The 26,699-nt window shown below is 53.0% G+C and overlaps 15 protein-coding genes; 6 read left to right on the forward strand and 9 right to left on the reverse strand.

Annotated features, from left to right (window-relative positions):
- Positions 1–435: 435 nt before the first annotated feature.
- On the reverse strand, positions 436–1,308 carry RCC_03120 (uncharacterized protein; the record flags this gene model as incomplete). Its single annotated transcript, XM_023768411.1, has 1 exon — positions 436–1,308. One exon carries the CDS (start codon positions 1,306–1,308, stop codon positions 436–438), a length of 873 nt encoding a protein of 290 aa, XP_023624179.1.
- A 1,435-nt stretch (positions 1,309–2,743) lies between these two features.
- Positions 2,744–4,046, reverse strand: RCC_03121 (related to 2-polyprenyl-6-methoxyphenol hydroxylase and related FAD-dependent oxidoreductases; the record flags this gene model as incomplete). XM_023768412.1 has 2 exons in its annotated part: positions 2,744–3,064; positions 3,117–4,046. The coding sequence occupies 2 exons, from the start codon at positions 4,044–4,046 to the stop codon at positions 2,744–2,746; spliced, it is 1,251 nt and encodes a 416-aa protein (XP_023624180.1).
- A 536-nt stretch (positions 4,047–4,582) lies between these two features.
- On the forward strand, positions 4,583–6,539 carry RCC_03122 (related to MFS multidrug transporter; the record flags this gene model as incomplete). XM_023768413.1 has 6 exons in its annotated part: positions 4,583–5,145; positions 5,208–5,328; positions 5,387–5,544; positions 5,597–5,761; positions 5,810–5,849; positions 5,907–6,539. 6 exons carry the CDS (start codon positions 4,583–4,585, stop codon positions 6,537–6,539), a joined length of 1,680 nt encoding a protein of 559 aa, XP_023624181.1.
- A 257-nt stretch (positions 6,540–6,796) lies between these two features.
- On the reverse strand, positions 6,797–7,855 carry RCC_03123 (related to diacylglycerol pyrophosphate phosphatase; the record flags this gene model as incomplete). XM_023768414.1 has 4 exons in its annotated part: positions 6,797–7,103; positions 7,152–7,503; positions 7,567–7,701; positions 7,756–7,855. The coding sequence occupies 4 exons, from the start codon at positions 7,853–7,855 to the stop codon at positions 6,797–6,799; spliced, it is 894 nt and encodes a 297-aa protein (XP_023624182.1).
- Positions 7,856–8,028: 173 nt separating this feature from the next.
- Positions 8,029–8,712, forward strand: RCC_03124 (related to MED7-member of RNA Polymerase II transcriptional regulation mediator complex; the record flags this gene model as incomplete). Its single annotated transcript, XM_023768415.1, has 1 exon — positions 8,029–8,712. The coding sequence occupies one exon, from the start codon at positions 8,029–8,031 to the stop codon at positions 8,710–8,712; it is 684 nt and encodes a 227-aa protein (XP_023624183.1).
- A 117-nt stretch (positions 8,713–8,829) lies between these two features.
- RCC_03125 (uncharacterized protein) lies at positions 8,830–9,263 on the reverse strand (the record flags this gene model as incomplete). XM_023768416.1 has 3 exons in its annotated part: positions 8,830–8,927; positions 8,979–9,099; positions 9,156–9,263. The coding sequence occupies 3 exons, from the start codon at positions 9,261–9,263 to the stop codon at positions 8,830–8,832; spliced, it is 327 nt and encodes a 108-aa protein (XP_023624184.1).
- A 321-nt stretch (positions 9,264–9,584) lies between these two features.
- On the reverse strand, positions 9,585–10,544 carry RCC_03126 (related to COX15-cytochrome oxidase assembly factor; the record flags this gene model as incomplete). Its single annotated transcript, XM_023768417.1, has 1 exon — positions 9,585–10,544. The coding sequence occupies one exon, from the start codon at positions 10,542–10,544 to the stop codon at positions 9,585–9,587; it is 960 nt and encodes a 319-aa protein (XP_023624185.1).
- Positions 10,545–10,656: 112 nt separating this feature from the next.
- RCC_03127 (uncharacterized protein) lies at positions 10,657–11,130 on the reverse strand (the record flags this gene model as incomplete). Its single annotated transcript, XM_023768418.1, has 1 exon — positions 10,657–11,130. The coding sequence occupies one exon, from the start codon at positions 11,128–11,130 to the stop codon at positions 10,657–10,659; it is 474 nt and encodes a 157-aa protein (XP_023624186.1).
- A 333-nt stretch (positions 11,131–11,463) lies between these two features.
- Positions 11,464–14,237, forward strand: RCC_03128 (uncharacterized protein; the record flags this gene model as incomplete). XM_023768419.1 has 2 exons in its annotated part: positions 11,464–13,284; positions 13,344–14,237. The coding sequence occupies 2 exons, from the start codon at positions 11,464–11,466 to the stop codon at positions 14,235–14,237; spliced, it is 2,715 nt and encodes a 904-aa protein (XP_023624187.1).
- A 257-nt stretch (positions 14,238–14,494) lies between these two features.
- Positions 14,495–17,829, reverse strand: RCC_03129 (uncharacterized protein; the record flags this gene model as incomplete). XM_023768420.1 has 4 exons in its annotated part: positions 14,495–15,034; positions 15,103–15,131; positions 15,196–17,560; positions 17,671–17,829. The coding sequence occupies 4 exons, from the start codon at positions 17,827–17,829 to the stop codon at positions 14,495–14,497; spliced, it is 3,093 nt and encodes a 1,030-aa protein (XP_023624188.1).
- A 1,251-nt stretch (positions 17,830–19,080) lies between these two features.
- Positions 19,081–19,793, forward strand: RCC_03130 (related to NADH-ubiquinone oxidoreductase 17.8 kDa subunit; the record flags this gene model as incomplete). XM_023768421.1 has 3 exons in its annotated part: positions 19,081–19,215; positions 19,274–19,521; positions 19,589–19,793. The coding sequence occupies 3 exons, from the start codon at positions 19,081–19,083 to the stop codon at positions 19,791–19,793; spliced, it is 588 nt and encodes a 195-aa protein (XP_023624189.1).
- A 373-nt stretch (positions 19,794–20,166) lies between these two features.
- On the reverse strand, positions 20,167–20,547 carry RCC_03131 (uncharacterized protein; the record flags this gene model as incomplete). XM_023768422.1 has 3 exons in its annotated part: positions 20,167–20,291; positions 20,352–20,479; positions 20,534–20,547. 3 exons carry the CDS (start codon positions 20,545–20,547, stop codon positions 20,167–20,169), a joined length of 267 nt encoding a protein of 88 aa, XP_023624190.1.
- A 365-nt stretch (positions 20,548–20,912) lies between these two features.
- Positions 20,913–23,165, forward strand: RCC_03132 (related to pre-tRNA processing protein / PF I subunit; the record flags this gene model as incomplete). The annotated part of the gene is made up of 1 exon (XM_023768423.1): positions 20,913–23,165. The coding sequence occupies one exon, from the start codon at positions 20,913–20,915 to the stop codon at positions 23,163–23,165; it is 2,253 nt and encodes a 750-aa protein (XP_023624191.1).
- Positions 23,166–23,662: 497 nt separating this feature from the next.
- RCC_03133 (uncharacterized protein) lies at positions 23,663–25,233 on the forward strand (the record flags this gene model as incomplete). XM_023768424.1 has 2 exons in its annotated part: positions 23,663–23,768; positions 24,050–25,233. 2 exons carry the CDS (start codon positions 23,663–23,665, stop codon positions 25,231–25,233), a joined length of 1,290 nt encoding a protein of 429 aa, XP_023624192.1.
- Positions 25,234–25,787: 554 nt separating this feature from the next.
- Positions 25,788–26,518, reverse strand: RCC_03134 (related to DNA-directed RNA polymerase subunit E^; the record flags this gene model as incomplete). XM_023768425.1 has 2 exons in its annotated part: positions 25,788–26,456; positions 26,507–26,518. 2 exons carry the CDS (start codon positions 26,516–26,518, stop codon positions 25,788–25,790), a joined length of 681 nt encoding a protein of 226 aa, XP_023624193.1.
- Between the last annotated feature and the right edge of the window lie 181 nt (positions 26,519–26,699).

Consider the following 26,699-nt stretch of genomic DNA (forward strand, 5'->3'; position numbering starts at 1 on the left):
TTACCAGATTTTTTATCAAATTGAAGATTCCGATTCTTCAAAATTCCTTCATTTGTGAAAAATCACTGTCCCCGTGGTTACAAGACAGTCCAGTGAAGGCTTCGTTGAAATGTTTCAAGCAGGTCTCAGACATTGATGTTTCTCCCCTCACGTTAGGCCGGTGGTGCTTGGAAATAGCAACATGAAGTGCTTCGAAGACTTCATAATAAAGTTGATGCGGATCAAATGCAATAGATACACTGCACCTCCTCGCTAATCTTACCTAGCTATACCTAGTATCTAAATCATCTTCATCTTCATCACGCCATGCTCATGCTCATGCTCATGTTGTATATATCGTTCGCTCTTGGGGTATCATAAAACAGATCATGCGCCCAATTCAATGCATCCGCTAAACCAATCAACACCCCGTCCGTCAACAGCCTAGCCACCTGATCATGCCCTTACAGTCTCATTCCTACGCGTTCGATCATCTTCATGTGAAGAGGGAGCAGCATGTGGTAAGGTCCACACCCAGCGTCGGGAGCGTTTCCTTCGACCGGCGACTGGAGTGGAAGCCGCTGTATCGCTGTCCTCCTCATCTGAAGATTCCCTCTTTTCGCCAGGCTGTGGTCCAGACAGCTTCTTCGTCGTTGCTACGTCTACACTCTTGCTCGGCTTTAGGTCATCCTCCTTAGGTGAATCACAAGGTCCGGCTTCCTTCTTTGTCGGGGATARCTCCAAAGTCGATATCGTTGATGTTGATGACGCGATGTCGATATGTCGAAGGGTGTATTTCTTGGTAATCACCTCTTCCTCCAACGGTGTTCGGAACGCAACCTTCTTTGCCGGCGGAAACATTGCGGGCTTTGATTGAGCGAAGGAAGTCTTTTGACGAGGACTGTGAGGGAGGGGGCCGTTCTTCAGGATCGAAGTAAGACTGCGTGATAGACGATAGGGCACTTCACCGGAAGTCGACTCGATCGATGAGGCAGACGAAGCGGAATCGTTCGAGGTTGCCGTGTCTGTTGGCGAAGGGTGTCGCTCTTGTTGTTCCTGCGATGTATCGATCGCGAGGTCGGCCAAAGGCGGCTGTTGTGTTTTCAACCCCGTAGTACCTTGTGTTGGTAATGTTGCGTTACGGAATGTGTTTCGAGAAGTGGGTGAAGTTGTTGATAACGTGTCAAGTCGCAGACTGGTCGATTTCTTGCCAAACGATGACGGAACGTTGGCTGTGTTGAGGGATAGCTTTGGTCGTTTGGGCGACGCATGCTGCCGGTGCGATGAAGTATGTACCATGGGCGTTGATGGCAATATGGCAAGTGACATGGTGTCGGCCATGTGATGAACAGATGTCGAAGGTGACGTGCGTGAGAGCAGCATGATGATCTCCAGTTCCAGAAGACCAGTGGGGCTCCACCAACCAGATAAGAAAACCAAAGAGGTCTTACGGCACGTGTGGGGCGGAGGCGCGATCTGCCAGTGGCCTCGTGCAGCGGGTGAGAGACGAGTATGTATACAGTACTTCAACCGCGGGGCCAGGTGTCGAGGGGTCTCAAGTGGGGACCCTCGTGGAGTTTTCCGTTCGTATTACTGTGGAYAAAGACACCCAGTTGGGATGACACTGCCTGATGGGGAAGGATGGTTCGCTAAGTCGTTCATATAATATACACCAGTCGTATTTGCCACCACCGAACGGCGAATTTGCTTGCTGGGAGCCACAGGCCAGCTGTAGCGTGGGTTGAGTAGCTTGAAGTCGTATTCCCTTGGAATATTGAGGGCCATCGATCTTTGTATACATCTCGCCTTCATGTCGGAGGAGTGGAGGCGGCGGCGGCTCCGTGTGAAAATAGAATGGAAAGTCCCAAAATAGTCGAGAGTTTGTCGGCTCCGATTTGCTTGAACGAGCCAAACAAAGGGCAGGACCGGGGTGTCCAAGTACCGCCTAGCGTTTGGCCCTTCCCGTACCAACCCGACCAGGATTCCGTTCGATCAGCACGCGATATCCTTGGGACAACGTCGAGCTTTTCCCGGGCAGCTTTAAGCGCCCTGGGCTCTGCGACGTGAAGATCTCTGTCGACGACGAGATCGCAAGAGCGGCAAGACGCTGTGCAATCGCGGTGAAACATGTTTACAGTAAAGTACAGTACAGTAGGTGCATGCCCTGATAAGAAACACATCAAGCATCCATCGAGCTCTCCTCTCCTCACGTGGTGCGACGGCGCACAGCCTTCACGGCGCCTACAAGTAAGTTACAACTACCGCGAAGCGCCGCAAAACGCGAGGCAAGGCAAGGCAGTTGAGGTCAGCGGCTGGCTCCTTGCCAAGTCCTGTGACTTGTCCTGTCAGACATTTCGTATTCTCTCAAGACATGATCCATACCTCCCGTCAGCCCTCAAAGGGTTGGGATGCAGGTTCGGCTGCCGAATGTTTGCCGCTGATGATGTGGATGTGTAGGGATGATGTCGCCAACAGCAAATGAACGCGGGCCTACGTATCTTGCATGGATGAGAACGCTCGAGCTTGCATGACGACTGAGTTGGAAATAGCCACCTTGCAAAATCAGACACACTTGCCCTAACTACTCCGTACATACACAACGACATTTTGGCGCGAAGAAACAGAATCGGCTTGACGCATGCCGCTCTCAACATCTTCTTCGCAGTCCACTCCGACACACCAGGACGTTGGTTGAGTACAGTATTACATTGCGCACGCAGTCCATCTCTTCTCATTACTGTTGCCTGCTTATCTTATTACACGACTACAGGTCGTACGCCGGAAGGGTGTATTTCTTCTCTTGTCCTATGCTGATGTACCTCCAAACTCCTGTCCACGAAACCAGCCAAAAGATCCATCTTAAAAGTCCGATGCCCCAGATTGCGCTGGGATTTGCCAACCGTGGAGCAAGTCCTCCGAGAGGAATCTGCTGGGCACTTTCAACATAGCCGCGAATCGTGGCGTCGTACTTTGCAAAGGCTTCGTCAGGATGGTCGCGATTCGCGGCTACCTCTCCGGCCAGGATGTAAGCTCCAAGAATGGCCAGAGTGGTTCCTTGACCTGTCAAAGGTGATGGAGCGTATGCCTGTCTCGATGTTAGGGGGGACTTTGAGCACATGGTATTTTCTGCAACTTACAGCGTCGCCCACCAGGACGCATCGACCACGGTACCATCTGGGCAGCTTGATCTGCGCTGTACGTTCGAAGTAGAAGTCTTCCGCCTCTTTCATCTCTCGTATTGCACGTGGTCCGATACCACCAAAGCCGTCCAGCATCTCTGTCATCGCTGCTTTCTGAAGCTCGACCGGTTTTCCAAGGACAGCCTCGAGCTTCGGTGAGGCATAAGTGACGCCCGCGTAGCACGACGATCGAATGCCTTGTCTGTCAGCAGGTCGTATCAGGATTGATCGGCCGCCACTGGCGTGTTGAACTCGAGCATTTGGCCGATCGCCATCTTCTCCCGGCATTGAGAAGTAAGCAATGTATTGGTGGCCCACGGGCTTCAACGTATCTTGGATCGAGTCCGCAAAGACCAAGCCACGCGTCTTCGACCGCAGTCCATCTGCACCGATCACTGCGCTGTACTGCTCCTCCTTGCCAGAGTCTGACAAGGTCACCGTCACACTCTTCTCACTCTGGTGGAGTTTCGATATTGTGCATCCATATCTGTAAGTGACGCCCGGCAAGCTTCTCGCAGCATCTGCGAATATTCGAGTAAGATCGCCCCGCATAATCTCGATTTCTTGCGTGAGTGTGAATGATTGTTGACCGCCGCCTTCGCCAGTGTGCCCAGCGGTCCCTAGGGCGGCAATCTCTTTCCCTTGGTCGTCAAGAATGGCAAAACCTGATTCTCCAGTGGTCGATGATTTTATCTTATCTTCGAGTCCCATCTTCCGGCAAATCTCTGCTGCTGGGCCTGTGATATCGATGCCTTGGCCATATGCGAACTTTGATGTTGCCCGCTCTACCACAGTGACTTGAAAGCCAGCTTTCGCCAGCCAGAACGCTGTGACACTGCCCGCAGGTCCTCCACCTACGACCAGTATGTGGTGGTTGGCATCCGTCATGGCTGAGTGGGTGTAAGTATCTCGGTAGGTCTTTAATGGTTCGATGTGGTGATGCGTTTTAGAAACGAAATACCAACAACAATTGAGCGATGCCCTCGATATAAGTATTCAAAGACTTTGTGGCCGAAATTAATGGGAAGTGCGTCATGCATTCTCCCAACTCAAGACACGGGAGGAAATGTCCTTCGCCAAACTCAGGGAACGGTGAAATATGCCCGGTCCCGCTTGGAGATGGATTCCCGTGTCGTCGCTGCGAACYTTGGCATGTGATTCATGATGCATTGCAAACTGCAGCTTCGAAGGACATTGCACCAAAGCTTTGCGAGCAAACCTGTCCGTAGGAAGATGAAGAGGTAAAGTCGCAACTTACGAGGTCGCACTGAGATGTGATGTTTGTTGCCTTCAGGTCGTTGGCCGCCGGCGTTCGGCCCGCTCCCTGACCGTGTTGACACTTCCATTCGTCCTCCTACCTCGCCCCCTGCGTCACACTTCATCTTTACATCAATCGTGAGCCATCCAAACGACATACGAAGAATATGTCGAACAGAAAGGGTGCTCTACGTGAGCTCCCTCCGGAGCCTGTTGACGAAAGATCGCCTCTTCTGGGCTCCGATGGACAGCAAACGGAACAAGATAGCCTCGAAGCCCAGGCCKAGCAGGAACGAAGAGAATACAATGAGGGAGCAGTGCCTCTGGCAGATGAACCAAGTACCATGAAGCTACTCTCAACAATGGGCAGTCTCTGGGTGACCACTTTCTTCGCAGCGCTAGACACAACCATTGTAGCGACATTGTCGGGACCGATCAGCAATAGTTTCAAATCAGGAACTTCCTTCTCCTGGATCGCGAGTGGATATCTAATCGCCAACGCAGCCTGTCAACCGCTCTCTGGAAAATTGACAGACATCTATGGCCGCCGAGCCGGATTGATCTTCGCATCGACCTTTTTTGCGGTGGGAACGCTTATTTGTGGTCTTGCTACCGAGTCCTGGGTCATGATCGCTGGCAGAGTGATTGGTGGAATGGGCGGTGGATGCCTCAATACTGTTTCGGTGTTTGTAGGATCTGACCTGATTCCTCTGCGGAAGCGGGGAGTTTGGTATGTTGATGACGGGAGACCCATGTGAATGAGGGAATTGACTAATCATACCATCTTCGCAGGCAAGGAATAGGGAACATCGTCTGGGGCCTCGGAATGGGACTCGGTGGCGTTGTTGGAGGAGCCATCGCCGACAATTACAATTGGCGGTATGCGTTCTTGATTCAGCTGCCCTTCATTGTGGTATTTATGTCCCATAATGCTACCCCTCCCTTTCTCCCCCACTGCTAACGCCTCATAGTTGGGAGGAATATGGGGGGTCTACATGATTGATGTCCCCGTGAAAGAGACCGACACTGCGAAGATTAAAAGGGTGGACTTTCTAGGTGCATTTACTTTGGTGTCCACGCTTGTTCTATTCCTCCTTGGTCTAAACAGTGGTGGGAACGTGGTACCATGGTATGTCTTGTTGGTAATGTCGTTCATCTTACACTTGCCAACATTCTCGCAGGAATCACCCACTGGTCTACGTTTCGCTGCCCCTCAGCCTCGTGTTCCTGCTGCTCTTCATCTATGTTGAGACCCGAGTTGCCACAGAACCCATCATCCCTGTGCACTTGCTACTGCATCAGTCCGTTGCAGCCGCGTGTCTGACCATGTTCTTTGAGACAATAAGGTTAGTGCGAAATCGCTTCCATGTAGCGTTGTACTGAAACCTCCACAGTGTATTCGCGCYCCTCTATTATGGTCCAGTCTTCTTCCAGGTACGTAAAATAAACGGCACTATGCAAATTCATCGCATGCTGATACATACATCTCAGGTCGTCCGCGGAGTGACCTCAACCGAAGCTGGAACACTCTTCATACCACAAGCCGTGGGCACCGCGCTGGGATCACTGGGATCCGGAGTCATAATGCGTTGGACCGGAAAATACCGACTGCTCAATATCATCGCTCAAATCCTGTCAGTGACAGCAGCGGCACTTATATTGGGAACGTTCAGCGAAAGGCTGGCAAAGGCTCCACCATTCATCTACTTCTTCCTCAGCGGGATGGCGTACGGATCGATGCTGACCATCACATTGATATCGCTCATATCTGCCGTCGAACATAAATACCAGGCCGTCATCACCTCCGCTAGCTACGCATTCCGATCTACTGGATCCTCGATCGGCATCACCGCTGCGTCGGCTGCGTTCCAGAATCTTCTCAAGAGCTCGCTTACGGAAAAGTTTGGCGACCTGCCTGGAGCCGCGGATGAGATTAATAGAATCAGAGACTCGACTGACGAACTGAACAATCTACCCCCTGGTTGGCATGATGGCGTCATCAATGCCTATATTGCAGCTCTACGAGGAGTGTGGGTGGTGGTCCTTGGATTTGCAGTTCTTGCAGCGATTTCGAGCGTTTTCATCAAGCAGCACAAACTTTACAGTAACCTTGAGCGAAGGTGAAGATGACCGAATGGATATTTAGTATACAGCATATTACTACGGCGTATGCAGCTTCGCCGATTTGACTCCCAGAAGCATTCTGCAACCGTCGTGCACTCTCGTCACAACTGTGATCTCTTGAAGTAGTACTGTGTTTGGTGATACTCCGCTTAATATCGAATCTGGACAAAGGTCAAACTCGAAGGGAGAACATTGGGCTGTGTTTCCATAATATACACCTGTGGTTTTCAGAAGACCACTCTATCGGCTTCATGYGTCTAACGGCCACTTCTATCATCATCAACTTCTCGCACAAAACCCTCCTCTTCATGTCGTAGACGCTGAAATGTAGACCGTCCTTCCACATAAGGCTCGCTACAATCCTCCGAAGACAGACTAGGATAATAGCGCCGGAAAGTGAGATATGTGATCACAAAGCCGAGGATTGATCCAGCAGTAACATCCGCAACCGCGTGTCTGTAGTCTTCTAGACGCGATGCGGCGATTAGGAATGCACCCAGCAGAGGCGCAACACAGATCATCATGGCGGCAAGACTTGCTCTTGGTCGAAAGACGCGGAGTTGACTTTGATGTATCAGTATATGCAGAAGTAGAGATTGGATTCGTTCTTACCTTGCCAGTACAAGTGCTAGCCAGCCGAGTCCTGCAAATGCAAAACTACTATGGCCGGAAGGGAATGATCGCCATCCATCGTGAAGTAAATGATGGCTGGTTTCTGTGCAGATTTCGAATGTGACCAGTTCATGGAGGGGTGCGTCTTTCCCAGGTTTACACCGCGCGATCAAATCGGGTCTGGGCCGTCCAATGGCATCCTTTGCAACGTCCGTGATGAAGGAGGTCAATAGAAGTGAAATTAGGAGGCCGAGGAAGGTCACATGGACTTTATGAACGTCTGGGCGTGCGATGATGGCCCATACAAAGAGTACCAGAGCGGGAACAGCGCCGCCATACGTGAATAGCCAGACTATGGAGGATTGTCAGGGGCGGCTCGTGGGGATGGTTTCTTGTTGTAGGTGGCGAAACCTACAGACGGGAACATGCTCATGCTCAGCATGAGGGAATGAAATGCGGATGTCGTCTAGACGGAACAGCTGGTGGAAAGGCTCGCTAAAAATTCTCACGAGAAGGTAAAGGACGATCAAAACGGCCAAGCCCGCATATTCTGGTATGCATGTCAGCTGCAAGGTATATGTGTTGTTAGGCCGGGCAATTTTACCTTGAGCGTATGTCGTTGTCACGATACGCCGGAAAGACGCATACAAATCGCCGTCTGTAGCATTACGCACAGGCGATTTGGTCCTTTCAGATGTTGGCATATCTGATGGTGAAAGTGAAAGGAGGGAAGAAGAGRGGTGCTCGCGTGATCCCTTGTTTTGAAGTGAATGGAAACAGGGCTCCGTCATCTCGTCTCGAACTCCGCAAAAGCCGTTGACTTCCCTTTCCCTTCCCTTCCTTCCAATGCCAACACGCGCCTCCGCATCATCATCCAATGGGTGAACCACAGGTCATGGCGGCGCCATTTCCAACGCCGCCGCCCTTTTGGAAACATTTCACCAAGCAGAATGTTGCGCGCGCGAAGCAGCTGCGAGACGGCGAAACCATTGACAGCGAGCTCCAATACTTGATTCCACCAGAGCCTCCAAGTGATGGCAAATACCACAGCTTTGGAGTTCCCATCAATCTCCATGAAGAGCCCGCTACGCTCGAATCCGCCGGCATCGATCAGCTCTATCCAACGCATCCCGATGTGCGCCTCAACCCACAACCGCACCTGATCAGTCTGGCGCGTTCACTTCTCACCACTTTTCTCTCCCTCACCGGCACATTGAGCCAGAATCCAGAGCTCTACGAAGAGACTGTCACGGATCTGCAGACCATCACCTACAATATGCATGATCTCATCAATCAGTATCGTCCCCATCAGGCTCGCGAGTCTCTCATTCTTATCATGGAGGAGCGGGTGGAGAGGATGAAGGCGGAGAATCAGGCTATAGACGAATCGAAGGAAAAATTGGCCAAGTTGCTACAGGGAATACAAGAGGGCGCTCTGGCGCAATCAGTCACGGAAAGCTCATCTGCTGCGGAGAAGACAATCGCAGAGGATGTTGCGACTCAGAAGCGGAGAGCCCGACAACAAGCCGCATGGGTCGCTTTGGAACGCGAAATGGGTTGAGAACCATCGAGTCGGGCATGACAATACCGAACGAACACCAAGAACTTGGACAATCGCGGCTGGTCTGGAAAGCATGATTCATATCACCGCCCACAGCATCACACCTGCACTACACAGCTATGAACCATTCCGCTCTTCGATGGCAGCTCGCATCTGGCGGCCATGTTGCTCCGCATCTGCCGCTGCCCGGGCATTAAGATTACCCGCTGCAGCCCCTTGGTCTCGAGATCAGCTTGATTCGAAGGTCATCGAATGGACAGCCTTACCTTGGGCTTGGGCCTGGTTTTCTCGAGTCTCGACAATGCTCCCATCTTCATCGGTCGACTTTGAAGATTTACTGGATAACATGCCAGCCACTGCGCCGAAAACGTTCAAATTGAGGCCGGCCTAGATGGTTTTGGTCAGCGGGTTTGAAGAACTGTAAAGCTCAGGATGATGCCTACGCTAGCCGAGGCCTTCGAACTAGCCTCCTTCTCTTCGATGACTCCAGAGCCGTCCGGGGTCTGGTAGACTTCCTTTGATTGCGGCTTCGTGACTGCGGTGGAGGACATGGTGGATATCTCAGGATAGTGCTCAGCAAGTTAGAATGTGGGGGGTTCGTGGACAAACTGATCAGTTGAAGATGGATGCACACGCAAGCGAGACCATACCACGGTTCGGCCTGCGCAATCCTGCTTTGGAAGACAGGGGTTCGTGTTCCACAATCTATCCAGCTCGCTTCAGCAACTCGCTTCAGCTAGAATGACGTAGATTGCGGATATCGCCAACCGCCGGAGCAGCTTTTCATCGATCGCATTACTATCATTGAACTGAAAGTGAACGTTGTTTATTATACACATGTGTCTATATATTCTATGTATTGCCTTTCATCCTCAAGCACGAGAACCCTTGGCCACAGCCTGCTGAACCAGCTTCAACGTTCGCTTTGAGACGTGGACACGGCTGCGAAGTAGAAACACTCCGCTAAGCAGTGCCAATGCACCTGCTTGATGTGCGCTTCCAAGCGCTGTAGGGACCAAGTACCACAATGTTGTAATTCCAAGAGCGACTTGCAGAGTGGCCAAATGAACCACGCCTAACATGCTAGTCTTCGCTGCTTTTGGTAGGCTCCTTCGTGTCCGGCTGTATACCCAGAGAGCGATGATGGAGGTGAAGGTGGTGGTTGCCAGCGCTTTGTGATCAACCTGACAAAGCACGGGGTTCTCCAGCATGTTTCGCCAAACTAAATCGCTCTGATCGGGCGTGTGGGAGTAGAAGGGATCGAGCATTTCCTGCTTTGGTGGAAGCAAGCCTTGTCCCATCCATGGGAAGTCGTTGTAGATCAAACCGGCGTCCAAACCAGCGACCAGCGCTCCGGACATTGCTGTTACGTAGACAAGAACCGAGAGTGCTCCAACCATTCGTCTAAAAGGCTTCAGTGCAGGGCTTTGAAGCGTCTCGAGCAACTTGGCAGCCTCGGCGGGATTCTTCAGCATTTTGTTTTCTCGTAGAATGTAGAGACCGTTGGACAGCATGGCCAAGTATGCGACAAAGGCAGTCCCTAGATGCGCAGCAAGTCGGTACTGGCTCACTCGAGGATGACTCCCTGTGTCAAACAGATCGTCCTTGAGTCCACTCTTGACCATCCACCAGCCAATTACTCCTTGGAATCCAATCAAGCCGCAGATTCCCACAAGTCTTGTTGCCATCATCGGACTGACCTTCCTCCGGGCGAAAAAGTAGGCTGTCGGCAGGAGGAATGTAATGCCAACGACTCGTCCCCACAGCCTATGCCCCCATTCCATCCAGTAAATTTGCTTGAACTCTTCCAGATTCATTCGACTGTTCAACATTTTGAATTCCGGACTGAGTCTGTAAAGTGCAAACTCASACTCCCAGTCTTCCTGGTTGAGAGGCGGGAATGAGCCTGCCACAGGTCGCCATTCTGTGATACTGAGCCCAGATTCAGTGAGTCTCGTAAGGCCACCAAAGATCACGATCCCAAAGACGCTGACTGCAGATCCCAGTAGCCAGTATGCGACAGAATTTGAACTGGTCGCTGGGAAAGAGGACGTCGAAGATGCCGTCTGGATCGTCGGACGGGATGTCGCGCCTATGTTGCGGCCTAGGGCAGCCAGGGGCGATGTGTTGGAAGGAGCGGTCGCCGAACTTTGTGCTCTTGACTGAGACTGGCGAAAAGCAGTCAAGAATGGCGTTTGTCGTGTCGATTTGAAGGTCTTCGGAGGGGTGGCTTTGGCTTGCTGGGTGAGACATCTCCTGCAGACGAATGTCTCTTGGTAGAGCTTTCCAGCTTGAACGGCCAGCCTTGCCCGTAGCGGCGACATGGTGAGTAGGGTTGCCATAGTGGCGAAAGGGTTTGACAGCAGCAGAAGCAGATGAATCGCAGTCGTGAAAGTGAGAAAGTGGTGTAGTCATCATTGTCGGAAACACTTGCGGGAGATCGACAGGCGCAAGCAGGGTCCACATCCGTGCGCCTTCATAGGTCATAGGGCGAGCGACGACATCACCCGGCGGACTTTGAGGATCTCACCGGCGGGGCCTCGCGGGAAGCCTGAATGTTTATCACCTTCAGCTCTATCTTTGCACCTTTGGGCTGCATGCTTGTGACGGAATGGTGTGACGGCGAGCACAAGCAACGGCAGGTGACGCCTGATCGCTCGCATCCGCAGCCCATCGAGCCGACTTGACGCTATTCGTGGTACCCATTATTGCCTTTCCTGTTTCTCGCTCGACGTGAGCACAAAGCTCGGGATGGAGAATTTTGACGGCGACGAAGACGACTACTTCTTGTCCGCGTTTTCTCGCTCAAACTCCTCCACCATGTCGGCTTGGGACTTTCCATCTGACCTGAACGCAGAGGCGGAGGAAGAGAGAGAGGCGCAGACACCGTCTTCTCGCAGTAACCATCTTCACTACAGCCCTTCTCTACCCTCTCATACCGAGCAAGGCAATAGCGTATTGCCGCATGGACCATTCACCTCGTCTACGCCATCCATCTTTGGGCCTCCTCTCAACCATGGAGCTATGGCTTCGGCTTCAACTTCGACCTCGACTCCAACTCCAGCGTCGGCTCCAGTCCTTGCCCTTTCTCTAGAGTCCCCTTCAGAGTCCAGGATACCGACTTTTCCAACGCCTCCTTACCATCCAAGCGAGCAGTACGCCACAGGGCCTCGCCGTCTTCCTGCAGTGATCAAGGATGCCGATGATCCTACCTCTTCAGCGCAATCATCTGCGCTTAGTCCTCCGAGTCGGCATTCGCATACAATCAATGCGCTCTCCCGCCTATTCCAAGCCACCTCGCCTGGCTCTTCGCGAAGCACCTCCTACATGGTGCCACCTCGACATCCTTCAGCTTACGTCCGTAGCCGTCAATCGGAGACCGCTGCCTTGCCAGACCACCTGTACACTCGTGGACTACTATCTGGGAAACACTCCGACATCACGGTCATTGCCTTTGGCCAACGCTATAAGTTGCATCGATTGATACTGGACCGCTCGCCCTTCTTCGCAACTGCTCTCAGCGAACCTTGGCTTGAGGCGCAAGCTAAAGAGATGACTGTTCATCCAGAGGACATTGATGCCTCGATCACGCAAGCTTCTTTCGAACTAGCTCTTAGGCGTCTTTACGGCTGTGTATCTCCCGAGGAAGCCCATGATCCTGCTGGTCTGTTCGCAACTGCGTGCTGGCTTGAGATGCGTGACTTGGTTGATTCATCCATCGAATCTATGCTACGCCAGATGACCACCCAATCTCTGTCGCCTCTTATCAGCCTTGTTACCACCAATTATTATGGACGAGCAGGAGACAAAGTGCTGGCGTCTGCAAAATCGATGCTTTGTAGAGACGGGTGGAAAATGCCTCTGAAGTTCTGGGATGGGATCCCAGGTGATGTTGTTCGCGAGATTGTTGGCGGTGACGGTTTTTTCATCGATGGAGAGTGGGAGCGATGGCTACTGGCAAAGCGAATCTTGAATCGCAGACTCAAGCTTCACGCACTCGCATCTGGTCTAATCGAGCCAGGAACTAAGCGGAGAGTCCGGAAGGCGCCCCAAGCGGCCAATCTGCTCGCTGTGCGGTTTGACGCAGTCTATCGAAGAACTAGCGTTGGAGCAGGTAGAGTGCACGACGATCTACATGCGTGGATCACGTTGTATACGTCTCCCGACGTTGAGCCGCTTTTAGTTCTCCTGGATGAGGGGATTCACTACATTCACTTGGACTTTGAGCAACTGCAAATCATCCGGGATTCCAAGGACTGCTTGGGCCTTCCAGTCATGGCGGAGAAGGTCGTCAGCAATGYACTGTGGCAGCAAATGGAATTAAGACAGAGGGTCACCAATGCTCGGGAATCTGAGCTTGTCCTAGGACTCAGCATGCAGTGCAACGATGAAACAGAACAGAACGCAGGACGAGAAAGCACCATGTCGATAGCCGCCAGCTCAGGCCCCGAGCGCCCGAAAGGAAAGCGCAAGGTGTCCGAATCGGACGAAATTGATGACATTGATAGTGGATCATGGGACGGTAACGGGAAGCCACGCAAGTTCTGGATTCCTAGCAGTGACTGCAACATAGTGAGTACCAGACGAACATATCTGCTGCTACGTATATGCTAATCAATGCGCACTCGTAGGTCATGGGTGGCAGCGCAGACCCAATAATTGCAACAGCAAACAGTACTCAGAATCACGCCAACAGACTGAGCGCTACTATCCATCCAGAAGATGTTCAGTGGGCAACAGACTTCGCCGCTTCTAGCTCACGCCCTTTGAGCGAGAGTGGTCCAGCAGAGGGCCCAGCAGAGCCCGCGCCCGTGAATTACACCAAATATCCGCCGTTCCGCTTTGCGGCAGAATTCCCGAACCCCAGACTTCTAAAGGAGAAGAAGCGCGTATACTCACGAACAGTATTCTATTGCGGCAGTTTGTGGAATATTTACGTTCAGAGGGTAGCCTCACGCAACAAACAGCTTGGAGTGTACTTGCACCGTGTTGATAGTGATGGCTCCGAGAGCGCCGTAGGGACGGAAGACACAGAGCTCACGACAGGCTCCGGAAGCAGCAATATGCGCGATCTGCTTGCACGAGGTCAGCAAAAGTCTGGACAAATCGATATACTGGATTCGTCACCACCGAGCGCTTCCGATGGCTTCCGTAGCGCACGAAATTCCGGCTCGTTTGACGATTCGGACAGCGATACAGAAATATCCAACGAAGCAGAGCGCTTCGCTGCACTATCTAGCAAACGCCGTGTACCCACTCTACCGCCTTACGTGGACGCAAGGCCAACCATCAAAACCTACTTCAAGATCTACTCGCCATCCCGGGGTGGAAGAATGCTGTCGGTGTATGAATCGGCTCCGGATTTGTTCAATTACGCTCAGTCTTGGGGTTGGAAGAGTAGTACACTAATGCTTGATGAAGGTATGACTGATGAGGATGGCGAGGATAGTGGTGAAACTTTCGGAGAAAAGGAGAGTTCGAGGCGAACCAAGCTAAAATTCATGGTTGTCATTGGTAATATTTAGTAGCAGCTCAAATGTTCTTGTAGTATATAGTCACATGCAATGGATCGGATTGGTGGGCGAGGCTAGGAGTAATCTTACAGTTGACTTTTACTTCACTGATCTGTAGGCTTGCAGTTAACGCGGAGCAAGTTCTATCTCATGTGGACAGTGCGCTAATTTATACTGCGCATGCATATTGCGTGCGATACGGCCTCTTCGTCAACGATCGTTTCTCCTCAGTCAGCACAACACAAGAGCCACCTGAGTGGTTCCTCGTGCTAATAGCGACGATTCTTCTTCTCCGCGAGATGCTTTCGACCCAAGTCGTCGTAAAGCAGAGCAGGAGCAGCGTGCTTCTCCTCCTCATCCTCACCGGCCACCATCCACGGACCTTCATTCTGCAACCCAACACTATCGATCGTCTCAACTATAAAAGTCGCGATGTCTTGTACTTGTTGTCTCTTCTCCAGCTCGGTGGTCTCCAACATGGCCTCCCACCACGAACGCTGCTCGTAGACCATCTCGGCCTCGTCTGCACATGATACTGCGCGAAAATTGTATCGACCGTTTCTGAAGCCCTCGTCAATCATCAAGTGTTGCTTCTCGACCACCCGGAACGTGATACTGTCTTGTTCGTTCTCAAAGATGCGGTGGGTCTCAACTGCTTCGACATCGAACGATCCAGGAGCGACCCATGCACAGAACGATGGTGTGATGTCCTCTGTTGACATTGAAGAAACGAATTGCACGATTGCATCATGCGAGCGCGACTCATGGTCCACGCGAGGCTGAGCGAGTGACATTCTGGCGTCCCATACCTAGAATGAAGGTCAGCAATGTCCTGGACAAATCAGATATGACCAAAAATCTGGATGATTCAGCTTACGTGGGTAGGGTAGTGTAGTAACTCGCACGCTAGTTTTCGCGAGGTCAGTGTCTTTCCTTGGAATGGAAGGGGCGACAATACAAAGTAACTTACCGAGGGTGTCGTCACGAGGCTTGATGGTAAAGMGAGTCTTGTCGCGTGCTGGTATCTTACAGAGCAAGGTTACACCTGTAGCATCCTTGATGCGGACCTCGTAAACCAATTCGGGTGTCACACCAGCTCCCATGAGCTCGATCAACTTGTGCGCATCAAGAATTGAGCTCGTAAGACGTGGGAAGTAGTGTACGTCAGGCTTGGAAGATGCAATGGCTTCCTGGATGACTTCGGGCGATGAAGCTGCTCGCTTGCTGAAGTCGACACTATCGGGCAGGAGTAAGAGCTGACAAAACTTCAGCAGCAGCTTGCATGCTTTGTTTGTAGACATATTGTCATCGTCCTCATTGTCCGATGATGATTGCTTTTCAATGATCTCGGAAAGGACCCGCTGGAACTCATTTGGGATTGGTGGCGGAGCATCGACTTTGGCTCGCTGGCCAGGCTTGAGCATGCTCTGCTTTCTAGAGTTTGGTGTTGCGACCTCGATGACCTTCTTTTCTCGCGGAGCAGGTAGAGGATCAGGTTTGGGAAGCTCCGCAACGATTTTCTTTCCGCCGGCATTTGAGAACTTTTTGCCTTTGCTCTTGACATTCTTTCCGGCTTTTTGATTCATGGTATTGCGCTTGCGATCGAAGGCTGGCGGGAAGACGGCCAACTTGTCAAGAGGAATTTCGGTATCACTAGCTGACCTGCTTGTGGACAATTTCGGCTGCAGGATCTTGCTCGATGCTGGCCTCTGAGCTGTGTTTACGCGAGGAGGCGACCTATCCATAAGACCGACTTCAGTTGTATCGACGAGACTGTGGGAGACAGTGTGTAGGGTCGATGGCACATCACGTTGACGGTGATTCTCTGAAATGTTTTCAAAGCCAGGCGGTGGTCTCAGAGGTCTCGACAGAGGCGTCGACGTAGCATCTATCAGCCCAATGGTGGGGGCCCTGCCGCTGTTGATATTCTGCTCCCACGTTGCTGGGAAGGCAGACTTGCTGTTACCGTGCGCAGTAAGAGCAGAGGTGGACGCAACAGATTTCGATATCGAACCAATTTTCGAGTGGGCGCTGTCGTCGACGTCTGTCTGAGGCTTCCTGACCCGTGGTGCGACAGGCTGGCGCTTCGCCTTCACGGGAATTGGCACGTCATTCTCCAGTGCATGCAATGCAGAGAGAGTAGGATTCGCGGTGAGGCCATAGTTATCAACTACGGCGTACTTCTTGTCATACGCAGTGAATTCGGCGGGGTCTTGTACAGTAGACGGTGGGGCCATCGCCTTTCGGGTAGTTGAGATTGTGGTGGTGGGATCTGCACGCYGCTGGAATTGAAAATGCTCTGGAGGACCAGACATCTGCGCAGGGTTGGGGATCGCTGGCCGCTCGCCAACTTTCAGGGGCGTTTCGTTGCTCTCACCCACGGGCAACAGAGAGGCGAAATCGCCCCGCGCACCTCTCGCTCCTATCTCAGCCGTAGATTCGGAATCCGAGCTCACCGAGCTCGTCTCTGAGCTCGACAAACTTCTCACAAGTATAGTATTCCCCGGTGTTCCGGTCAGCATCAGTACCTCAAACGGAGCCCTGGCCACGCTTGGAGCTTGCTCGTCATCGGAAGGATCATCTTGCTCTGTCATGCCAGGCATGAATCCGATGGGGACTCTTGGTCGCCCAAAGCCATGCATCTCATCGGCTGCCAGCATTCCTTTGGTTGCCTTTGGCAAATCCGCCGCCTCATCGGGTGTCACCTGTTCTGTCTGATCAACTGCTTCGAGCCAACTGTCGACTCCAGGACCAGGGAGACGAGCTTGTGTCTGGCTAGCCGCAGCCTTTTTTGCCTCTTCGCGGTCGAGCTCGTCTAGGACGGCCTGATCCCTCGTGTCTTTTAGAACCGGAAACTTTGGATATTCCACTTGCTGGTAATTGTTGCTTCCACGAAGTGACTCCGCGCCGTCACATCCGTTGAACAGATACCCCTCATTGTTTTGCCAGCACACAGCTCRGCACGTCAGACCATTTATGACGTTGGAGAATGAAGTGTTGCTGCGTGGACACAAAGTGCGCCGCAAGAATGCTTCGGGGAGTTCGTGTAGCCGAAAGAACTTGAGTTTCCTGCACTCTCCTGTGGCCATTATGGTGTGTGAGGTCACGGCCTGGGGACGGAATACTCGCGGGGCGTCCTCGTCGGCAACGCAGTCTGATTCCTCCTCGCGATCCTGCTCCCATTCCCATTTACTCTCCGCGAATTGATGCACCTCGGGCAATCGACGATCGCGGTGCGCTGATGCCAATTCTTCATCGATGTATCGAGTTAAAACATCGTACAGCACCTCGTCACAGAAAGCGCCCTGCGAGCTTGGACACGCCAACATAAATATCTGAGAGGTTACCCGATTAGCACCTCGAAGTGGCTGCACTCCCTGGGGATCATGACGAGAGTTGTACGATATGAAGCCAGGTCGCTTCTTGGGCGCAGGGTCATACTAACATCCTTTTTTGTGTTGTATTTGCAGTGCGCGGCGATGTTGCCGACTTTTGCTTGAAACGTTGTGATAACAGCGGTGCGGGCGATCATCGTGAACTTGTAAACAGATGCGTGGAAGTAGTGCGCGGTGCCCTCCTTTGGGGCACTGTCGATGGTCATCATGGCGGATGATGCGTGATGTGATGTGGATGGGACACGGCGGTGCTGGAGCAGAGTAAGAGGTGGGGTGGAGGTGGAGGTGGGGCGAGGAAGGAACGTGCAGGGCGACCGCAAGATGACGAGGCGCGATCTATCAGCATACTTTAGACGATGCACTGTTTGCAATATAGGGCATGATGGGAGGGAATAGTAGCCCACGCCGCGGCAAAGCGAGGAACAAGGCGTGGATTTGTGTTTTGAAGATAGAGAAGCTCAGTACTCACTCATAGAATTCGCAACCCTCAAAGCGGTCAGAACCTCATCCATATGTTCACCTGCTGTAGCTACCGACTCTCCACAGGACGAGGCTCTCGATATTGAGCCATCTTGACGGCATCTCGATCCCTATGTTGATCACCCGAGCACGCTTCGCAAGAGGTGCTCGAAGAAGAGCGTTCTGCGGGGATCCGGTCTGGTTTCGCTCATAGCTGTAATCAATACTGGCATGTATCCTTTGGCCCCCAAATTTAAACATTCAGCCTTCAGGCGAAGGCTTGCTACTCGCGAGCTCGCTCCCTGATTTTCCTTCCGTCGTAAGGGAAGACCTTGACCACAGAACTCGAGGAGTCGCATCGTGCCAGCACCGCAGTGCTTCTCCATCGATCCATTGCTTCCAATTTGCGTGAACCGAGCTCGGATGAACCACGTTAGGACAAGCAACATGAGCAGGCGGCGCCGTACCTTACAAGTGTGCTGCACGAYGACCTCCAATATGCGGGATACGCTCTGGAACATAACTAACATCAGGTGTGCTTACGCCAGATCCGCAGAGCTTGCTTGAGATCATCTTGAGCACGRTTCGGGTCTCGTGGCCATTGGGAGTCTCATGGGCCAGGTACGGGCTACTTCTTCTGTGTAGACTCTGACCTCTCTGTGTACAAGTTTCCGCGCTCATTCCGCTAGAATATGCCTCATGACACTCAAAATGCATGTCCTTCTTTCTGGATCGTCAGCATCTGCAAACATCAGAGAGTGCGATAGCGGTAGCCCAATGTGAATGCGGAGGCCATTCACAGAGAGACGCTTCCCCGTCAAGGTGATATCCGGCGGCTGCGCAGGATCTCCCTGAGCGCTTCTGTAGCGGAAGAGTGACTTGCTGAACTTGAAGTGAGACAATCGACGTGAAGTTCATCGAATGGTCCGTGCGGGGACAGCAGCAACGACACACCCCAATCCCTCCCCAATGCGCAGATACAACCTCACACACCGCACATCATGCTGCCTCTACGAACAGCACGCACCGTCGCACGGCGATTGCGTCCTCAGAACTTGACCTCGAGACGCCAGGCGTCGGACTCCCACGGTTCCCACAGTCACGATAGCCACGGACCCGCGAACGAAAGCTACGGCGTGAGAAGAGCAAGCCCAAGTTGGCGCATACAGATGTACTAACACAAGACCTTCTTAGGCTGGCTTCTACATCTGTATCTCTGCAATTCCGCTCTCTCTCGCAGTCTATAAATTCACCGGTCAGGGCACGTCCGAAAAGCCATACTTCACCCGCCTAATTCAGGACACATACGCGGACTATAAGACACAATGGGCGCAGCGAAACGATTTGCATACGCAGGCTATGGAACAGGCGGCTGCTGATCGGTCGCTGTTCATTCACGAGGCCAATAACACCACACGCCATGTGGACTTGAGATACCCCGAGTACGTGACGCTGTAGCCGGGATCGGTTGTGACCACAGCGCGGAGCGCATGCTGATGATGTGCCTAGGCAATTCAACCATGGCAGCCCTTGGAACGTCCCTGCAGGACAAGGCAGTGCGAACCTCGATGTGCTCATCGCGAAGTACGAGAAGGAGGCCTTTGCCGCGCAGGAGGAGAAGCTGCAGCAGTTGAGGGAGAACAGAGTGCCGGCCGAGCAACCTGTACCGGACTACCTAAAGGTCACACCCGCCGCTGCTGACAGTGGTTCATGAGGGAAGATGGACTGGAAGGGTTCTTTTGTTGTAGATACCAGGGCAGAGGCTGTGAATGAAGAGGCATTTTGCAATATTGCACGTGCGACGATAACTCCAGAGAACCAAAGGGGACCACATGTGATTGTGCGTCCATTCCTACGCTTGTAAGCGCAAATGCCCTTGTCGTGCGRCTGTCTCACTCCAAAGCTCTCTCGTTGAATCAGAGCGAACGCATTGGAGAATAACTCTATGCTTGCATGTTTCTGTGAATCGTCCGGCCCCAGCGTTTGCGCATCATGACAGCCTGCCCTAAATACCGGATATGTACAACCACCCCGAACGCCCCCCAATGCCGCTGAAATCAATCCATGGATGGATTATATCATGACCCTCACTGAGAGCTTCCCGCGCTCTTCACCATGGTTGTGTGTGGGGCACTCGCTGCTTGCGCAGGAGCATCTGGGATTGGGACATCGCTGAACTCATCCTGGCCGACAGCGCGAATCGTCCATGTATCTGCGAAGAGTCAGCACTCTCTTGTCCTCCAATACAAAGGCGCTATTGTGTGGCACATACAAACAGCCGCTACAAAGCCGACCATGGCAATGCCTGTGAACGCATTCTTGACGAGGTATGGCTGTCGCGCTCGGTAAAGGGCGGCGGAGGGTCGGTTGTTCTTGTCGTAGTACGATGACTGGGGTATTCTAGAACGAGGTCAGATGTCGATTGTATGATCATAGAAGGTTACCTATACATACCTTCCGAGAGGCATGTCGGCGGTGACTATTGTTCAAGAGGCGGTTGGACTGAAGTTCATCATCATCATCTTGCATGCTCGCGTAACCTTCCGCGATCACGAGCGAGCTCCCCCGACACGTCCCCGGGCCTTCTTGCACCACCACATCAGCTAACACTTCACTCTGGTCTTCACCCATTGAATTCGTCAACCTGCCGTCGCGTGCACTTCACATCACCAGCAGCACCGCCTTCCACTGGCGATGATCACCCACCCAGTACCGTACTGACTGAATCCTGGAGGCAGATTGTAAATACATAGCTGCTTGTGTTGCCTCGTGACTCCATCAACAACAACCACGCAGGCTGCAGCGTGCCCTTTCGCTCGCAGTGTTGTCGGCCATGGCCTCACTGGCAGATACCGTGCACTCGCTAAAGTCCGCGCGCGACATCCTGCTACGGGACCATACGCTGTATCCTCAAGTAGTCCCGGGCATCATCCAAGTCATTGCGCCCGCTGCCCACGTCGAGCTGCGACGATGGGGCGCCGACTTTCTCGCGGAGACGTTTGCATCGCAGGTGGTGACGCGGGATGAAAAGCAGCAGATGTCACTGGCTGTGCTCGACACAATCAAGGGCTACTTGAGCAGGAAGGAGACGATGGGCGAGGACGAGGACAGGAATGTTGTGAAAAGCGCTGTGCAATGCGCTGCGAGCATTTACGAGTTTGTCTTTCGACATACCGCGACCACGCCTGCAGATAGTGAGACGTGGGCGAAGATTGCCGGCATCAAGAGTAGCATCTTGCGCAGAATGGACACGACCGGGCCTGGTGTGAGGATGTGCTGCATCAAGTTCGTGGCGTGTGTGGTACAAACGCAGACTCCAGGCTTGATTGCAGATCCCAGGAGGCCAGAGTACGAGATCAGTCTGGCCTTGGTGCCGCGGGACCATCCCATCGTCCCGCCTGCGAATCTAGAGGCTGAGGCTTCTGGATTGCTGGATAGATTGTTGGGCGTGCTTCAAGACAACATGACCGACCCTCTGATTGTGACGGCCACTCTGAACGCTCTTGCGACCCTTGTGCAGAAGCGTGCGAGCGTCTCGAGCAAAATTCTCGCTACTGTTCTACAATTCAATCCGCTCAAACTCGCGGGCAGGCCAATGAGTGGCCAGGAGAAGATTGCCATTCGCAGTATGACAAGGACCACCATGTCCTTCCTGCTCAACTGCCTGAAGAGGAATCCCAATAGCACATTCGCTTTGAGACTGCAGCAACAGGTGGAGCGTTTAAAGCACCACTTGACAGAGGCGTTGTCGATACAACACCTCAAGCGCCCCGCGCCCAACGAGCCCATCGATGGTCTCGACGACGCAAAGCGACAACGTCTGGACAATGCTGTCACCAACGGTGCTACACAATTGCAAAGGCCGCCTCCACCACCACAACAACCACAGCCTCCCAGCTACCCACCATTACCACCAGGGCCTGTTTCCATCGCTCAATTATGGACGCTCACAGCAGATGCCCGAGCAAACACGTTTCATGCCGAGCGCTTACCCGCACAGGCCGTCACCCAACTCGTCCCAGCTATCTTCCAATCCTTCTCCCAAGACAAACTGAACGACGCGATCAACGTAGTCCGAGCACGGTGGTTGAGCGTCAGTCGCCAAGCTCCTGCATCTGCGCTGGCGGTCGCTGCAGATGTAGTGGGAACAGTAGACGATGACGACGACTACGACCCGACGCTTTCTCTGGGCGACGCAACGGATCAAGTCCTAGACAGACTGGATCAAGCACCTCCACAGGAGATCACCACTTCAGTCGCGGTGGGATCTTTCAACCKGCCGGCACCTCCAACGCTCAACGAACAGGCTCGAGACGAGTACAGCAAAACAGCACTCACGCGGGTGTTTGGAACACTGGCAGAACTGGACAAGGATACAAAGACGAAGGGCAAGCAGTCAAATGAGCACGGCTTCAATAGATTAGTTGCTGCGAATCCCACAGGACATGACCGAGAAGGCTGGATCACGCTCGTGACAAGACTTGCGACGCGGGCAAGTTTCGATCTTGAAGGAAGTGCCATCAAGACCGAGGGCGAGACGAGGACAGTGAACAAGAAAGGCTCAGCATTCAACCTCTCGGATGGAATTCGGGAGACGCTGTTGAACTATGTCATGGAGAGCTTCCGAACCCGTATCGAGGTGGCCATCATATGGCTAAACGAGGAGTGGTATTCAGATTGCTTGCTGCTCAAACAGCGACAGCAGGATGGAGCCGCCGAGGAAGGGGATGGGGATTTGCCGAATTATTGGCCCTGGTTACTGAGGCTGTTCGACAACATTCTCCCGTACCTTGATGTGAAGGATGGCAAGATCATCATTCGGGTTCTGAGTGAGATTCCGGCGGTGAATGTCAGCGTGTTAGACCGGGTGAGAAAGATTGCGGAGGATCCAGAGCGGGTCGCCATCAGCTGCAATGYGCTGCTTTACTTGGTCATGTTTAGGCCCCCCGTGAGGGAGCTGGTGTTGGATTGCGTGCAAAAGTTGTGGAGGGAAAATGCGGACGCCAAAAGCGCGGCGGGAAAGATATTGGGGAAGTACAGGCCTGATGTCTTGAAGGAAGATGCTGCGAAAAAGGAGGAGGCTTAGGCAGCATACCTGGTACCTGGCACACCTGCAGGGGCGACGTTGTAGACGACGAGAGGGCTTGTCGAGGAGGTGCTCAACCTCCTAGAGGGACCCGAGTCATAGGATTGATGGGTCGCCGCATGCCGTGCATATGGCTCTGGACTGGGCTCACATTGTGGAGTGCCGCGCTGCCCAATGCCAGCCTGAGTTGGCATCACCGTGGAGAGGGTGCCATGCATAAATAGGTATACCGCGATCGGCATAAGGAAAGGGTCCTCCCGCTGTTGCCGGTACGGGAGCCTTATCAGCTACCGGTAGCGACCCTGTTTGAGACAGCTCGTGAAATGAAACGCAAACAGTCTGAGTAACGTCGACGTGGTGCTATTATTTCTTTCTCGCAGCTTGCTTTCACCTTCTCACCACAACATTGCACAGTTCTTGCGTGACTGGCAATAACAACCACTAACAGCGCAACAGCTCTCTCAAACTCGACGGCATTTCTAACAACCCCGCCGAAGATGACGATGGCCTCCAAACTGCGTATGAAAAGGCCCAATTCGATTTCCCACACGATCCGGCTCGATACTTTTACTGACAGTGACACCTTCTTCTCGCTCGCAGGTGGTATGTGACACCTTTTTTTTACTTCTAATTCTTGCGCCCAAAGACACTCTCAATAGAAGCGGCAACGCCAAAGATGGCCTTTGTTGGCCGTCGCCGATCGGTCACGCCAGGACGCGCATGGGTTGATCTGCCGCCTGTCGATCTCGCTTGCCGTTCGACACTATCGCCAGAATTGTCGTTGCCCTGGCGTGCGCACCGGGCATTGCTCACTCACACCTGTGTTTCACGACGCGCTGCACCACCAAAACCAACAGAAACTAACCATTGACGCTCATTTACAGAGTTCGCCGCTCGCGCGTCCTTGCAACACCTGCCACCACTGCCTCAGCCTCAGCCACCAGCGACCCCGCCGACCAAGACCGATGAGGACTCACCACCACCGCTCTACTCTGCAGGCCAGCTTCTCCCCGAGGTCGCAATGAGCGGCTACCACTTCAGCAACAATTCGTCGCCAAATGGCAAGGCTGAGAATAGTGCGACCACACCCAGCAATATTCTCCTCACACCCGTTCCCAATGGCACCCGCCGCACCTCGGGCGACGTCTCTTCCCTCTCCCGGCCGCCCAATTCTGAGAATGCACCGCCTTCGCCAGTCTCCGACAGTGGTGGCAGCCTTCCCTGGAGCTCTGCTGTGGGCCACGCGACTACAGGCGGAAAGTCAGGCCGAGTAATAGAAAAGCTCATGACGGACAACGACCGGCTGAAACGCGAGCTCAAAGAACAAATCATCAAAGGCGAGGAACTGCAACGGTCACTACAAGTCACGAAACCTAGAATCGATGCGCTCCAGGCTGAGAATGATAACCTTACTCACGCACGGGGTGTCGACAATGCGTTGCTTGCGAGACGCGACCGCATGATTGCTGAGCTGAAAGCCGACCTACAGACCGAGAGAAAGAGAAGAGAAGGCTTCGAGTCACGGTCGCAGGCTCTGGAGACGGAGAGAGACGAGGCTGTCGAGGAGAAGAGGCGGGAGCTGCAGAATCTCATGGAGAGCGAGAAGCATGCCACCACTCATGCAGCAATATTGGAGACGAGTCACAAGCAGTTGAGCACGACGTACAAGACAAGACTGGAGTCTACCAGAAAAGAGGTTGCCGCCCTGAAGCAACACAGGGAGGAGCAGGAGGCCAGGTTGGAGAGGCTGGACGTTGTAAGCGAGCAGATGAGACAGGAACTTGAACGAGCGAAGAAAGTGCAAGCGGAGATGCTCGGCAAGTGGGGCGAATTGAAAGACGCGCTTACGGCGAGAATGCAGAGCGCGGAGATGGAGTCCAAGGAGGAAGCAGAGAGGACGAGGAAATTGAGCACGGAGATGGACACGGTTGTAAAGCAGATGAAGTGGGCGATGGGACTCGGCCGGGCAAGAGGATTGAATGGCGATCACGAGGAACCGGGCAGTCTAGGTCCAGGAGCTGGTGCTGGGACCGCTGAGAGCCAGAACCCCTCCACCGCGCAAATATGATGGAAGGAATGGCACGGGATGAGCGCTTTACTGGGTTAGCGAAGGCGCAATTGGGCTTTTTGTACCACTACCACTATGATGAAGGCATGACCTGGACGGAGTATGAGTTTCGAAGGCGTTAGCATGAGAAGGACTGGGCCGCTGTTCCTCGGAACAGGTAGATAGCAGACTCGGATGTGCATAGTATGCCACTCGCAACATGCACCTTTATCTTCATATTCATGTCTTTCCATCCCAATGAATTGCATGTGATCAACACTGAATGCCATGGCATCGCACATCTCTGCAGGACCAATGTCTTCTCAGCCCTTGACACGGCTCTGCACGCATGTCTGGCGAGGAGAGCATCTTGTGCTCCACTCAGTGGGTCCTGAAAGCTCCCAAGTTAACCGCCAGGCCGCGAGGCGCTACGCCCTCCCGATATCTTCGGCTCAGGAACACCATCTCGTGATCACAGCTCAGCCATGAACTCTTCGCAACACAATGTGTTGTGAGCTGACGGCCCGGAGTCAGATTGGCGGAAGACTGCCTTCGTGGTATGACTTGAAGTTCCCTCAAGTCCCATTCATAACCTCATCCTCGCCACCATCCACAGCGGGCTCTGCGCCCTCACCCGTCCACCAAAGCGTAGGTCCCAGTCCAGCAAGCGCCATACTCCCCCGAATAAGATACGGCGGGGCTCGTCTCGCCTGGTCCTCTTCCTCCTGCGTCTCATAGTTTTGCGATCTCAACGCATCGGGCGAGACGTCATTCCACTGCTCGTCTTCGATCCGCATCATGCAGCTCTCGGCATTATCAAAGTAAAATGCATTCTCCCCTCCATTCCCATCATCAGACTTCCACACAAAAGCCCAAGTATCGCTCTCGTCCTTCTCCCAGGTGGTGTTCTCGAACAGTGTCTCCGGTGGTACCACTAGATCTTCGTAGAAATCCACGGAGAGGTAAATTCCGGCTGGTGAGGATTGCGTGATGGTTGCGCGAATAATCTCCCCTTTGAAGGGCCGGAAGACGATGAGTTTGAAGTCCACGTTGACATTTACAATTCCGGTTCCGTGACCTATGAGACCTTCCGAGGAGGAGATGAGGGAGTGGAAGCCGAWGCAGAGACCCACCTTATGGATCACTTTGTCGGCATATTTGCTGTTGATGAAGTCCTCAATGGCTCGAATACTGGGTTTTGCAAAGTCTTTGGGCGCAATTTGCACGACGTCTGCCAGGGTGACCTGTGATTTTTGTGAGTAAATATCGTAAAATCGGAGTTGGGGCATCAAACCAGGGTGAACATTGTGATGACCGTGCAGAGGATGCTTGAGAGTGATTGGTCAGAGGTGACAGATGAAAGAAGCGAAATGTCTTGTTATCATAATTGAAATCGTCGCAYGATGTGAAGTGTGTTGTGACACGAGAGATGGGAGACTGCCCTGATGGTGGAAGAAAAGGTTAGTGCTGATGGGCACACCAATCGG

This window comes from Ramularia collo-cygni (genome assembly GCF_900074925.1).
Source record: "Ramularia collo-cygni strain URUG2 genome assembly, contig: RCC_scaffold03, whole genome shotgun sequence".
NCBI classification, from domain to species: domain Eukaryota; kingdom Fungi; phylum Ascomycota; class Dothideomycetes; order Mycosphaerellales; family Mycosphaerellaceae; genus Ramularia; species Ramularia collo-cygni.